The 12,619-nt window shown below is 38.9% G+C and overlaps 1 protein-coding gene across 4 annotated transcripts in view; it reads left to right on the forward strand.

Moving 5' to 3' along the window:
• scaper (S-phase cyclin A-associated protein in the ER) overlaps positions 1-12,191 on the forward strand; it is a 177,138-nt gene extending 164,947 nt beyond the window's left edge. For all 4 annotated transcript variants that reach the window (XM_067435766.1, XM_067435768.1, XM_067435767.1 and 1 more), the window contains 3 exons: positions 8,971-9,162; positions 11,289-11,337; positions 11,655-12,191. In XM_067435766.1, coding sequence (XP_067291867.1) covers positions 8,971-9,162; positions 11,289-11,337; positions 11,655-11,758 — 345 coding nt within the window. In that variant the 3' untranslated portion in view covers positions 11,759-12,191. The remainder of the gene's footprint in view (positions 1-8,970; positions 9,163-11,288; positions 11,338-11,654) is intronic.
• The last annotated feature ends 428 nt before the right edge of the window (positions 12,192-12,619 follow it).

The raw sequence follows: 12,619 nt of genomic DNA on the forward strand, positions 1-12,619 counted from the left end.
CTTTGATTAGATGGACCAGACCACCGTGGGATACGGTTATGAAAACTCACCAAACCTCTTTGATTTTTTCGCAACAGAGATTGTAAACGTGGCGGATGGACAGATGTGATTTACGGCGGTGAGGAATATTTACGCCCTACCTAAAGGGTGAATTCGGGTTGAAACTTTTTGTCAATTTTTTCCAGGTTTCGTCCGTTTAATTTTGTTTGTTTGCCCATAAATCTGTCAGAGTTTAGGTCTCCATTTGCACCTAATGCTGTGTTTGAGCATGATCCAGGTCCGAATGGCTTCTTGAGAAGAAGTTTATCTTTCGCAGGATCGAAGATGACACTTGATTTATTAAGCAAACAGTAGTAAGTCAGTGATCCTTTGCCAATACACTGGCGAGTGGAGCCGTTTTTATGGTGTTTTCATGACAAAGAAACATTCTTGAGAGATGAAAACCAACAGATCCTTTTTTGTCTTTTAATTTTATGTTTACGCCCGTGTACCAGTCGCCGTCAGGTTGTCTGGATGGATGGTTAAGAGGGGGCGGTAGGCGTTGTTCAGATAAGGCCTTTCAGCCATAACTTCCTCTTCTGAGTGCTCTCTTTGCATCCTCATATGTATGCAGACCTCCTGTCTTATCAGTGGCGTGAACATTCGCTCATCTTCTCGGTTTGGTTCATCTTTAAGGCAGGGCCATAGATTTGTAGTTTTGAAAGAGCGGACATCCCGGACCCAGCACCACTGCTGAGGTGTCTTGGCAGCATGGGACACTTGCATCATCTCCTCCTATTTCTATTGAAACACAACACTTAGGTCAGTTCCACGCTGTACACGAAAGCAACACAGATTTATTACAATGTCCATACAGCTTACTCATGCACAAGCAGGGCTTGACACCCGGCAACCTGGTAAAATGCAGGTGTATTTCGCAAGTGGTGTGCAACACAGTCACTCCTACTTTGGCGGGTTAAATTTTATATATGTGCATTTTTTAATTGTAGTCTTTTGAAAAAGCATCTAAAATAATAAACTAAGTGCAATGTAGTGTTGTGAAAACTACAGATTTTTCGATACATATCATTACTGAAATGCCAATTTCCGCAGAATAGATGCACAATACTCTCATCTCTCCGATGGCGAGTTACACACAAACCCGCCTCCCCTCACTTGCTCATTTCATTTGCTCCGGATGAATATTGTTAGTGTTACAGTGGGATTGTGCATATTGCACATCATTTGACTCATTCCAGCAGATTTTGTCCCCGCACCCAAAGTCTCTGTACTAAATTGAATTCTTTTTCACTGCTTATTGCACTTAAACAGTCATATACACACAACATCATGTCAAAATGGCGGTCTTGGCGAGTATTCTCATAAAATAAGTTATGTTTTAAAGTCAGTAAGTTATGTTTTAGATGAACGTAAACAGCTGAGAAAGAAAATGGTAACAGTACAGTGGATCCGTTCATCAGGCATTAAAGTGACAGCAGCCTTATATACCAGCAGCCTTATATACGATTTTTCGATTAATCGTTTTTTAAAATCTGGTCGATTCAGAATCGATTCTCAAAAGCCACAAATCGATTTTTTCCCCCATATTTATTTCCACTAACATTGAACATAAGATTAACATAAATCTAATTACTAGTCTTCTCCACTAGATGTCACCCATTTGCCTTGTCTGATCTTACAACGAAACAAGAGGCGCACATCATTTATCCATTCAGTGTTTAAATGGCAGCTGCCGGTGCGTTGTCGCCTTTTATAATGCTGAAGTGAAATGCTGTAGTAATACTAAAAATCTGCGGAACCATTTGATGTGACAAAACACACACACAGCCGAGCACACAACCGCTAAAAATAGATTACATTCACACACACGCGAATGCTTGCCTCGCATTAGGGTCAAACTTGAGCAGTCACTTAAGCATGTATGTTAACCATTATAGACATATTCAAATTATAGTCCATATACAGCGCAGGATCAATAATTCAAACCCTAATAGCTTATATTATAAACAGATTTCCTCAAATAATAGTTAGTCCACTGTCAACTAAAGTCAGCACGTTAAGGTATTGTTGTCCGTTACCCCGGCAACTACTAGTGTCCAGGAATTAACCATAGACTGTAAAAAAATAATGAACGTGTTTCTCATGTATGAAAAGTAAATGCACACGAGCGGCAAAATCGCAAGAAAATCTTGTCGTGTACTGAAAATTGCTAAATCATCATCCAATATCCTTTTTATGTTTTAGAATAAATATATCAAAACATCCATAAAATACTTCTCAGATAATTTTTTTTGAATAAAGTTGCATCAAAATTGTATATAACAATTGTATGGATTTAAAATATAGAGATGCATTCTGTTTTAATGTACTCAGGTGTAACGTTACCTAAAAGAAAAAGTTTAATACACAGGTTTGTGGCTCTTCCTTTCATTTTAATTACCCACTTATGTTCACTGTTTTTTTTTAATTATAAATACCTAGTATTTGTATTAAATCTATATTCATTTGAGTTGAATCGAGAATCCAAAATCGGATCGAGAATCGAAATCGAATCGATTTGAGGGCTTGTGAATCGAAATCGAATCGAATTGTGACATCTGAATCGTTACTCAGCCTTATCTATATGGCAGTTTTTCCCCATGGTATCCATGTCAAAATTGTGGCTAGTAACTTAGCCACAGTGGCTGGTGAGCAAAAACGTTAATGTCAAACCCTGTGCTCAAGCAATGCTAACAGCTACGCACACAGTTTGAGTGCTGAGCCTATTTTATCCTGCTTAACACGCTGAACTTTGCAGACATTATGGATAAAATGCTGCATAAACCTATTTTGCATGTGCAATATAGGTGTTTATGAAACAACATAAAATAATAACTGCTCATCCATTGGTTGAAAAAGTATTTTAATAAACTAAAATATTTTTATAAAAATGTAATAAATAATATGGTTTATTTGACTGTATCATACTGCTTTCTTTTTTATTATATTCTATTTAATTGGAATCATCTTATTATTTTATATTTCTGTGGACAGTTTTGTTTCTCTTGGGTCTGCTAAATAGGAAAATATTTATATTCCATTTATTATTTTACACACATGTATTTATTTCACAGTATAAATTGGTCTTTATACATGAAAATGTATGGCTGCAAGGGGGTCCCTTAAAAAGGACATTTGGGGGCTTTGAAAAATTATATGAAAATATTTTCTGCCCTTTTGGAGTTTGGTTTCAGTTCCGAATATATTTAGTTTGATGTAAATGTGACGTCCCTCCTCATGTAAATTAGATTTCATGATGGTTATATTTGTAATAATTCTCAATGGCCATCTTCCAATTATCATAATTTATTTCCATTATTAAAAAGAAATAGCGCAGTAAGTCAGAAATCACTCTGTTTCCTGGATATAGTCTTAATACATTTATTACACTTGTCCGATACAGGATTGAAACATCTATTTTCACCAGTCAGTTCTTTTATCCAAAGACTGTTTTTGTAAAGAATTTTTTTGTTGTTGCCATGGCTCCACACAACCTAACAGCCGTCTGTTTTACTGTCGGCATTCATCTCTCCTCCGCCGTCTTATCAAGTCTTCATCAAAGAACAAACTCCTGGCCCACAGGTCTCCTTCCTCTTCACCTTGAGCCGCTCGGAGTGTGCATGTTTGCGTTTCACTGCGTTAACTTTATGCTCCCTTTGTTTTCAGTTGACAGGCCTGGAGTTATGTAACGGGCCGCCCGTAAAAGCGTGGCCCTATGTGAAAACTCCAGTGCTCTGTACTTAAGTCCAACACTAGACACTAGGCCTTGTCTCTTCCTTTCTTTATGGCCATCTGTGTTAAAGCGGGGGAGGGATCGCTCCGGAATCGCAAGTTCAAACGCCTGCCATTGCTTTTATGGTGTCAATTGCTGAATGGATACCTCTGCAGACGCTGGTACAGGAGGACTTGGCCGAGGTCCTAATCCAAGTTTGGGGCCGGTTAGGGGCAGGGTCATTTCTCTCGGCGGGTGAGTTCACTGGCTGGGTTGGGGCGGTAGGTAACCTCTGCTCTCTCAGTGCTGTACGTCTCCCCTCAGTGGACACTTGAGGGGGGCTCATTGTTTAGCTGTGTGAAGATGAAGCACCACATGCTGAAGGATTATGAGATGGCTGCGTGATTTGTGGGCGGAATGTCTACGAAACCTCCACCCCCACAGATGGACACGCACTTGGACTATCTCATGTTGGGAAAGAAGGGTGTTACAAACGATTTACACAAATTTGTTGTGAAATGAAACCCAATGAGTGTGTTTACGTACACAACAAAACGTAGATAACAGTCAATTTAAGGGGACAAAATCAACATAGGCAACTCGCAAAAAAAAAAAAAGATTTTGAAATTAACATCTGTGTCATTTAACTCTTGGGGTGTGTTCACACTTGCAGTTCGGTTCGCTTAGCGTTCACACTGGCATTTTTACACTGAACCTAAAGATACTGAACCTAAAAGTATAAGGATATGTGCACAACTGATTGATCGGCTTTTATTACGTATTGTGTCGAACCAGCTGAGAACTCATGAAGAGCTTATAAAATGTGTAAAGGAGTAAAAAGAGCGTCAGGAATCCCTTGGTCACACACACACCCGAAGATCTGCTACGAGGAGACGCGGTTCTGATCCTGTACCGAATCAGAACCGCTATGATGAGAAAAAACACGTATTCTAGAGCATTCTGTCGTTTTTAGGGACACATCTTCCTGTTTGTAGTTAGTTTACATGTCTTTGGTCCGTGTTAGGTTCATATTTCAGTCGAACCGCAGCAGATTTCGTTTGGAATCGGAGCGCGACCCATCTTTTTAATGGTCTCGGCCCGCTTGTTTGGTGCGCAGCAGGGTTCCGATGGCGTTCACACTTATTCAAATGAGCCGCACTAACAGAGCAATCGCACCAAAGTCCGTCATAATCTAACCTAACATGCCAAGTGTGAACACACCCTTAATGTCCGAAATGTTTTTCAGACATTTTACTCATTGAATAAGCTGACAGAAAGCTGATAAAGACGTCTACGTACAAAGTGAATAATTTGCATTATTCAAAAGAAGAAATAGTCTTTAATAAACGTCCCAATCGATTCCCTGATAGAATATCCTATGAGAAGTTCTTCACACTCATTTACATTACCTAGCATGTTGTTAGCTTGTTGCATGACAAGTAATCAGTCCAAGGATCTAAATATCCATAGAAGGTGCCAAGGGCCCATGAGGTAAACGGGTACCCGGCGTGTCTGCAGCATTGTAATTTTTAACAGTCTTGTGAATGATTAGAAATACAGCAGTATCTCTACCACTCCCTAGTCTTGTCCAGAACTGATGGGAGAGATTGATTCTGTACTCTCTGCGTTTGGCCGAAAAAAGACCCTCCTTCATCTCGCCCACCATTCTGACACAACGCAGCTCCTACGCTGAAAACAACCAGATGTTTTGCACCATTTGTTCCATAGTAGCAGAGCAAGAGCGATCATTTCAACCCTGCAAAAAGCTTCTGAATCGTGCTGTTTGGTCAACTGAGTCCGGACGATCCAGGACTAGTCTGCACTCCAACTCTCGAGTACCATTAAACGGCTCCACCGTGGTTTGTTTTAGTCGTTTCGGTCAGGCATCTTTAAACAGTTCCTAATAGAGAGTGACATGAACTTTAAAGCCTTTGAACACTGCTGTAGAACTACATTTTAAGGCGCTTCACCCTTTAAATGATAAAAGTAGTGAGTTATCACTTTGTTTGTCATGCACTTAAACCCTTGGGGGGTATTATTAAAGCGGAGAATGCGATGGAAAGAGTATTGTTAAGAGTATTTTTAAAATCTTGTAAATCCTGGTAATTTATGTCACCCTTTTCCCAGGGAATGTCACCCCCTCCCTTATGGTTTGCATTTGGGGCCGAGCAGCAATGGACGGATGTGTGTACCTGTAATAGGGACTGTTTAACGCCCGCCCCCCTCCCTCTCTTCATCATTCTCCCCCAAATCCCTCTAGTCAGGATTTACTGTGGTGACCTCCCAACTCTCTGGTTCCCTTCCCAGGAGCTGAGGGCCTTCTCAGGCTCCCCAACCCAGTCGGAAGCTTGTAGCATTTAGGGGCTGTGCCTCTTTTTTTTCCCCCATCCCAGGCACTGCGTTTAATCAGTCCAAGCCTGCGGTGATTTGGTTTTAATTCTTAAGGGTGGGCCGATTTTTGACTGTGTGATTGAAGGCAGTGATAAATGGGAAGGCAGAGAGGGCTGTACACCCAGTACGAACACCATTACTGGTATTACTTCATTTATTAAAGTGAAAATGGGCTTGTTTGCATGTTTTGCACAAGGTTCAACTCCAAAATGTGACCGAGAAATACATTTCAACATGTTATAGACCTTAATATAAAATAAATTGTTCTCAAAGGTTGTGACGTGAGTTGGCAACCTCAGTGAACAAGCAACATTTTTCAGTTTCCTGTCGTTTCGTCAAACAGTGCTCTTCTAACAGCCTTTGTAGATAAGTATATGAATTCCATAATTTTGGGTTTCCAGTGCAATGGTGTATCTCTCAAATCTTCTGTTGGAATGAAAAAAATAAATCCAAAATGGCAAAAATTGGGAATTAAAAAAAAAAAAAAAAAATATATATATATATATATATATATATATATATATATATATATATATATATATATATATATATATATATATATATATATATATAATTAAATATAAATATTTATTAAATTATATATATATATATGTATATATATATATATATATATATATATAAAATATTCAAAATTGACTTTTGTTGATATAAAAAACAGTTAAGTGGCATTTTAAATGGACAGTTTAAACTTTTTTTTATTTTTTTTTACTTGTCAAAATATGGAGGTGTTTGCATAGCAACATGCTGACACCAAACTCTAAAATGTATTACGGAAAATGTAATTTTTCCGTCCGCTAGAGAGCGCCTGTTCAAAACAAAGGCGTAGTTTGATGAAGCCAAGTTTGAGCTCAAAATCTTGGGACGTTGTCGTCACCTTACAGCTGGTGGAAAAGAATCGGGATAGGACTCATGTTGATTGATGCAATTATTAACGTTACTGTAGTCTGAAGCAGAGCAGGACCGAGTGTTGAGGAGCTGAGCAAGGCCGCTGGAGTGATTGTTACGCAAACACATGGCTCGCGTGCAACGGGAATTTTATTATGACAGGACAGTCGCGGGCAACAATTCCGCTTTTCCGGTCATGAGTATGAGGTAACGCAGCTCCATTCATCATATTAGATAAATTTAAGTGTGTTTAAAATGATGTTATGACGTTGCTCTGTGCGTTCGCTCAGCGGCTGCTGTGACACTTGTTCACACTGCAGTGAGAATAAAGCGTTTCTGTAAAATAAAACCAGAAACCGAGGGTAACGTAGATACGTCGCAATTGACAGGCAACTCCCTCAGACGTCCCGGCTCCTTAGTTAAAATAGCAATTTTCTCACAATTTACAAATAGTTGGAAACATTTGGGATATTGTAAGAACTCAGCTGAACAAAATATATAACACTGGCCTAGGGGTTTTTGGATATTTTACTGCCAAAATACTACATAGTGCACCTTTAAGTCAAGTCGTGAAGAAAGAAATAATGTTTCCGGATCCAAACCTCTACTCAATTGAAAACACCATTTCATCAGCGGTTTATGAGCAATATTTATTCATAACGCATTCTGGACACACATTTTAATGGTTCTTAAAAGATGAAGCATGGCCATCTGAGATTTCGGTATAATTTTCGGAGATAAAGTCTAGAATCATGATTCGGTAGTGTGTTTTGGTGTCGTTTTTTGTTTGGTTTTGACATCTGATAGAATGATTGAACCCAGAAACGGTGACACATGGTGTCAGAATTAACAAGCGGATCAAAATCAGTAATAAAATTAGTCTCCTGTGTGCAATTTGTGTAGCGTGAGTATCAAACGTTTCAAATTGGTCACTGATTAGGGTGTGTTTTACACTTGTAGTTCGTTTGTCTTGGTTCATTTGGTCCGTACCAAAAAAAACGAAACATTAAGTCCTGGTCCGCTTAGTGTTCACATTGGCATTTTTAAGCCCAAACCTAAAGGCATAGGGATATGTTTACAACCTGATTGGTCGGCTTTTATGACGTATATTTTGTGATGGAACATCCGAACATCCAAAACAATGCTGTGCTCTGGGCTAAATGTGCTCGTTGGATGTGTGTAACCTACATATGATGGTATTTTGACCAGGTCAGAACTCATGAAGAGCTTATAAAATGTGTAAAGGAGTGAAAACAGCGTCAGGAATCCCTCCGTCACACACACACAACCGAAGATCTGCTGCGAGGAGACGCGGTTCTGATCCTGTACCGAACTCTAATGGAGAACATGTGGTCCCGTGTTTGGTTCGTTTACATCTCTCTGGTCCATGTTGGGACCATATTTCATTCGAACCGCACTAGAGTTTGTTTGGAAGTGGACAGAGACCCATCTTTTCAGGAGTCCCAGTCCGTTTGTTTGCTGCGCAGCAGGGTTCAGGTGACGTTCACACTTATTCAAATTACCTGCTTTAACAGGTACCAAACATGCCAAGTGTGAACACCTTTGGATTCTATGTCCGTTTCGATGCTGCCTATGTAGGAAGTGGATGGCGAGACGGCTCACTGGGTTTTGGAACGGAGCTCAAGTGTGTCCTCCCATGGGGCAAATCTGAACCTGTGTGTGTTCAGCGTACATGCTCAGCAGAAGTGGATGAGGCATCCCTGTCTGTGTTTTATGGAGTGTAATTGTGCGCTGGGAGGCACTGCCCTCTATTTCTCCTCTTAATGGCTGTTTGTGTGTTGTTTTAGTGGCAGATTTACGTGTGGGACGGGCAGAGAGGGGCGGGTTGATTTACAGCTGGCTGTGGCTTTGGTCTCACTGGTTGCGTGTGTGCGCGCGCACTGTCACTGTGTGTGTTCCAGGTGATTGTGCAGTCTGGCCGCCAGCCCAGCGTGCTGCAGAAACTGTGTCAGCTGCCGTTCCAGTATTTCAGCCACCCGCGACTCGTCAAAGTGCTCTTCCCCTCGCTCATCTGCGCCTGCTACAATAACCCGCAGAACAAGGTCATCCTGCAGCAGGAAATGAGCTGTGTGCTGCTGGCCACCTTCATACAGGTAAATCACACCTTCATACACACCATCGCTCATCCCTTTGTTTCACGAGCAGCGATATGCAACTGCAATTTATTTTGATTTTTCGCATAAATGTGCAGTTTGGATGGACTCAACTCCACTTGAGTTTTACTCCTTTGCACATATGTTCATAATGGATTCATCAATAAAATGAAATGTATGTGTTAAAACATTTAAAAGTAAAGATAGTCAGATAACTTTCCTAGTGAACATGTCGCATATTTTAGGACGGTTATAAATCAAAACCTGAACACTTATCCCATCGTCCATTAGCCAAAACAACATAGTCCTGCCCCCAAATAACCCTATTTTTCCCTTTTTTTAGGGAAAAAAGTCTATAAAAAAAAATTATCACACAATTGCGAGAAAGTCAGAATTTCTTAGATCCAACTACATTGCCTTATATACAAAGCGACTTACAGTGTATTTAAGTTATAGGTGTATTCCCTGGGAATCGAACCCGTGACCTTTTAGTGGCTAGTGCCCCAACACCCCCCTAAAAGAAGCAGCTTCCTTCACTCAGATGGATGGTTTCCTCTGTGTGTTTGAGTGGATTTACCTGCCACTACTTGAGCCTCCTGTAAACACCCTCTCCCTTCATCTTCTTCCTGACAGCGCTCTCCACACTACACCGCCGCTGCCATTACTTACAGAGAGATTAGCTCTTACTTCTACAAAGACAGGGAATCGTCATCTGATTCAAACAATGGGAAGACTAACGATGTCCTGCAGCTTGACATCATTTGCTGAGAATGACAAAAGCTTTATCCACTTTATCCAAAACTTAATAGAAAGCACATTTGGTGCTTTAATTAATTTGATCTGAGGTTTGTAATTTCTGCACCACTTGCATAGCCAAACTGAACGGCAAAACAGTTTGGTCGAAACGACATAGATCTTCCCCACAAAAACACTTGGTTCAGCCAATGCATAGTGTTTCACTTTTAAGGGGAACCATTATACAAATGGTTTACTTTGTTTTATGGGATTTATGGAAGCTTGTTTCTGCCACAGGAAAAAAAAATCTAAGATAACTGCGACTTTTTATCCCACAATTCTGACTTTTTTCTCGCAATTATGAGTTTAGATCTCACAATTCTGACTTTTTCTTGTAAGTACAAGTTTATATCTTGCAATTTTGAATTTTTTACTCATAATTACAAGTTTATTTTGTGCGATTCTGAATTTTTTTCATAATTACACGTTCTCTCTGGCAAAAATGACTTTTTCTCGCAATTACGAGTTTATATCTTGCAAATCTGACGTTTTTCGAAATTACGAATTACGAAATTTTCGAAATGTCGAAATTACGAGTTTATTTCCTGCAGTTCTGACTTTTTCTTGTAATTACAAGTTCATATCTTGCAATTCTGACTTTTTACTCCCAATTATGAGTTTACAACTCATAATTCTGACTTTACTCGCAATTACAAGTTTATTTTGTGCGATTCTGACTTTTTTTCTCGCAATTACAAGTGTAATATCTACCAATTAATTTTTTTCCTCGCAATTATGAGTTTATATATAGCAATTCTGACATTTTACTCGCTATTACGAGTTTATTTTGTGCGATTTTGACTTTTTCTCACAGTTACAAGTTTATATCTTGCAGTTCTGACTTTTTCTCACAATTATAAGTATCACAATTTGGACGTTTTTGTCGCAATTACGAGTTTATTTCGTGCAATTTTACCTTTTTACTCACTATTACGAGTTTATTTTGTGCAATTTGTGCAAAGTTTATATCTCGCATATCTGACTTTTTGTCGCAATTCCAACTTTATTTAGTGCAATTTTGACTTTTTTTGTTGCAGTTACAAGTTTATTTTGTGCCATTTTAACTTTTCTCGTAATTACAAGTTTAGAGTTCCCAATTAGGATTTTTTCCTCGCAATTGCGAGTTTATGTCTCGCAATTCTAAGAAAAAAAGTCAGGATTCCGTTTTTTATCACAAGAAACAGTCAGAATTGTGAGATGATAACTCACCTATTTTATTTTTTTTATTCAGTGGTGGAAACAAGCTTATATAGTGAATATGTATCTGTGATGGAATCATTTTTTTCTCCACAAGAACAAATAATGAAATGTTTTCATTTTGTGTAATCCAGGACTGTGCCACCAATGGGAACCAATCGGACAACAAAGCTTCGCACACAGGTGAGGGCTATATTCACCAAATTTGAGGAAAAACAAGTCATCCTTATGAATTCTCAATATATCTTTGCATACACAACTGATGAAATCCAACTTTAGACATGTATCGAAAATACGCTTAAATGTATACATTTTAAATTACATGAATTGTCTAAATGTTTACGGTTGTCAAATGGATCCAGAAATCCCCATATTCTGTTCTTAAGTGCATTAGTTAAAAATAAAGGGCTTTATTGCTCACTAAAGGATCCTTCTGTCTGGCATTGATTCAAGGCTTTACTTCCTATGTCAGTATTAAACCTCTGATCTCTCCCCATCAGAGAAGGGCTGGGCTCCTCTGGACTACTGCGAGCTCTCCAACCGCTTCCCCAGAGACCAGTGGGACTCCGCACTTCAGTTCTTCCTCAAGAAGCAGGAGGAGTGAGCGAACGAACGAGTGCAGTCATTTACAGAAGCACATTACACACATTGACAGTAAAATCAAGTGTGTGTTCCGCAATGCAAAACTGTTCTAGAAGGGGCTTAGAGTACAAATGAAGACAGTAATCAGACCTTCACCGAAGCCGTCAATCAGTAGTGAGGCATTCCTTGTGGTTATCCAGTAACTGTACATTAACGTTTATATTAGCGCACACTGAAAACATAACTGACTTTTCACACACGTGTTTATGAGCAATAGAATGTTTACAAAGTTTCATTTACAGGATTTTTAGACCCCTTCAGTGATTTTGTTTTTTCTCTTTCTAAACAGGCGATTTGGTTCGTTGAATGGATGAGTCTGACTGATATGGTTTTGTTTTGTAAATAAAAAGGGGAATGAAGTAGAATAAACACAAGTCCTCGTTAGTTTAGGGAGAATGACGAGTTACCTCATCCTTCGGTTTTACATGTTCCAGTTTTGTTTTTGAGTGCATAAAGAGGAAGATTTCTTCCTGTAGCTGACATGTTATGATTTTTAATTTTTGCTGTTGTGTTTCTTTGCTTGTCGCTTTTTTATACTGTAATTTATACTCAATTTCAACACATTTATTTTTCCTCGTTAACCTGTTTTCTGTCATTTTTCCAGTGTATTGAAGCACTTAAAAAGTTTAATTTAAGAAACGGATGTTTAATAAAATATTTAATACTGCACAATCAGAGTTATTCTTTTATTTGTAACAGAGTATGAAATGGTGTTTACCAGAATATGTTTTTTGGACAAACTGCATCCAAAAGTCTGAGAACGCTACAGAAATTGAATTTTTTTATTTAATAAAAATGTTTTCATTTGTCAGTATATGTATTT

The sequence above is a fragment of the Pseudorasbora parva genome, chromosome 25 (assembly GCF_024679245.1).
Source record: "Pseudorasbora parva isolate DD20220531a chromosome 25, ASM2467924v1, whole genome shotgun sequence".
In the NCBI taxonomy this organism is placed as follows: domain Eukaryota; kingdom Metazoa; phylum Chordata; class Actinopteri; order Cypriniformes; family Gobionidae; genus Pseudorasbora; species Pseudorasbora parva.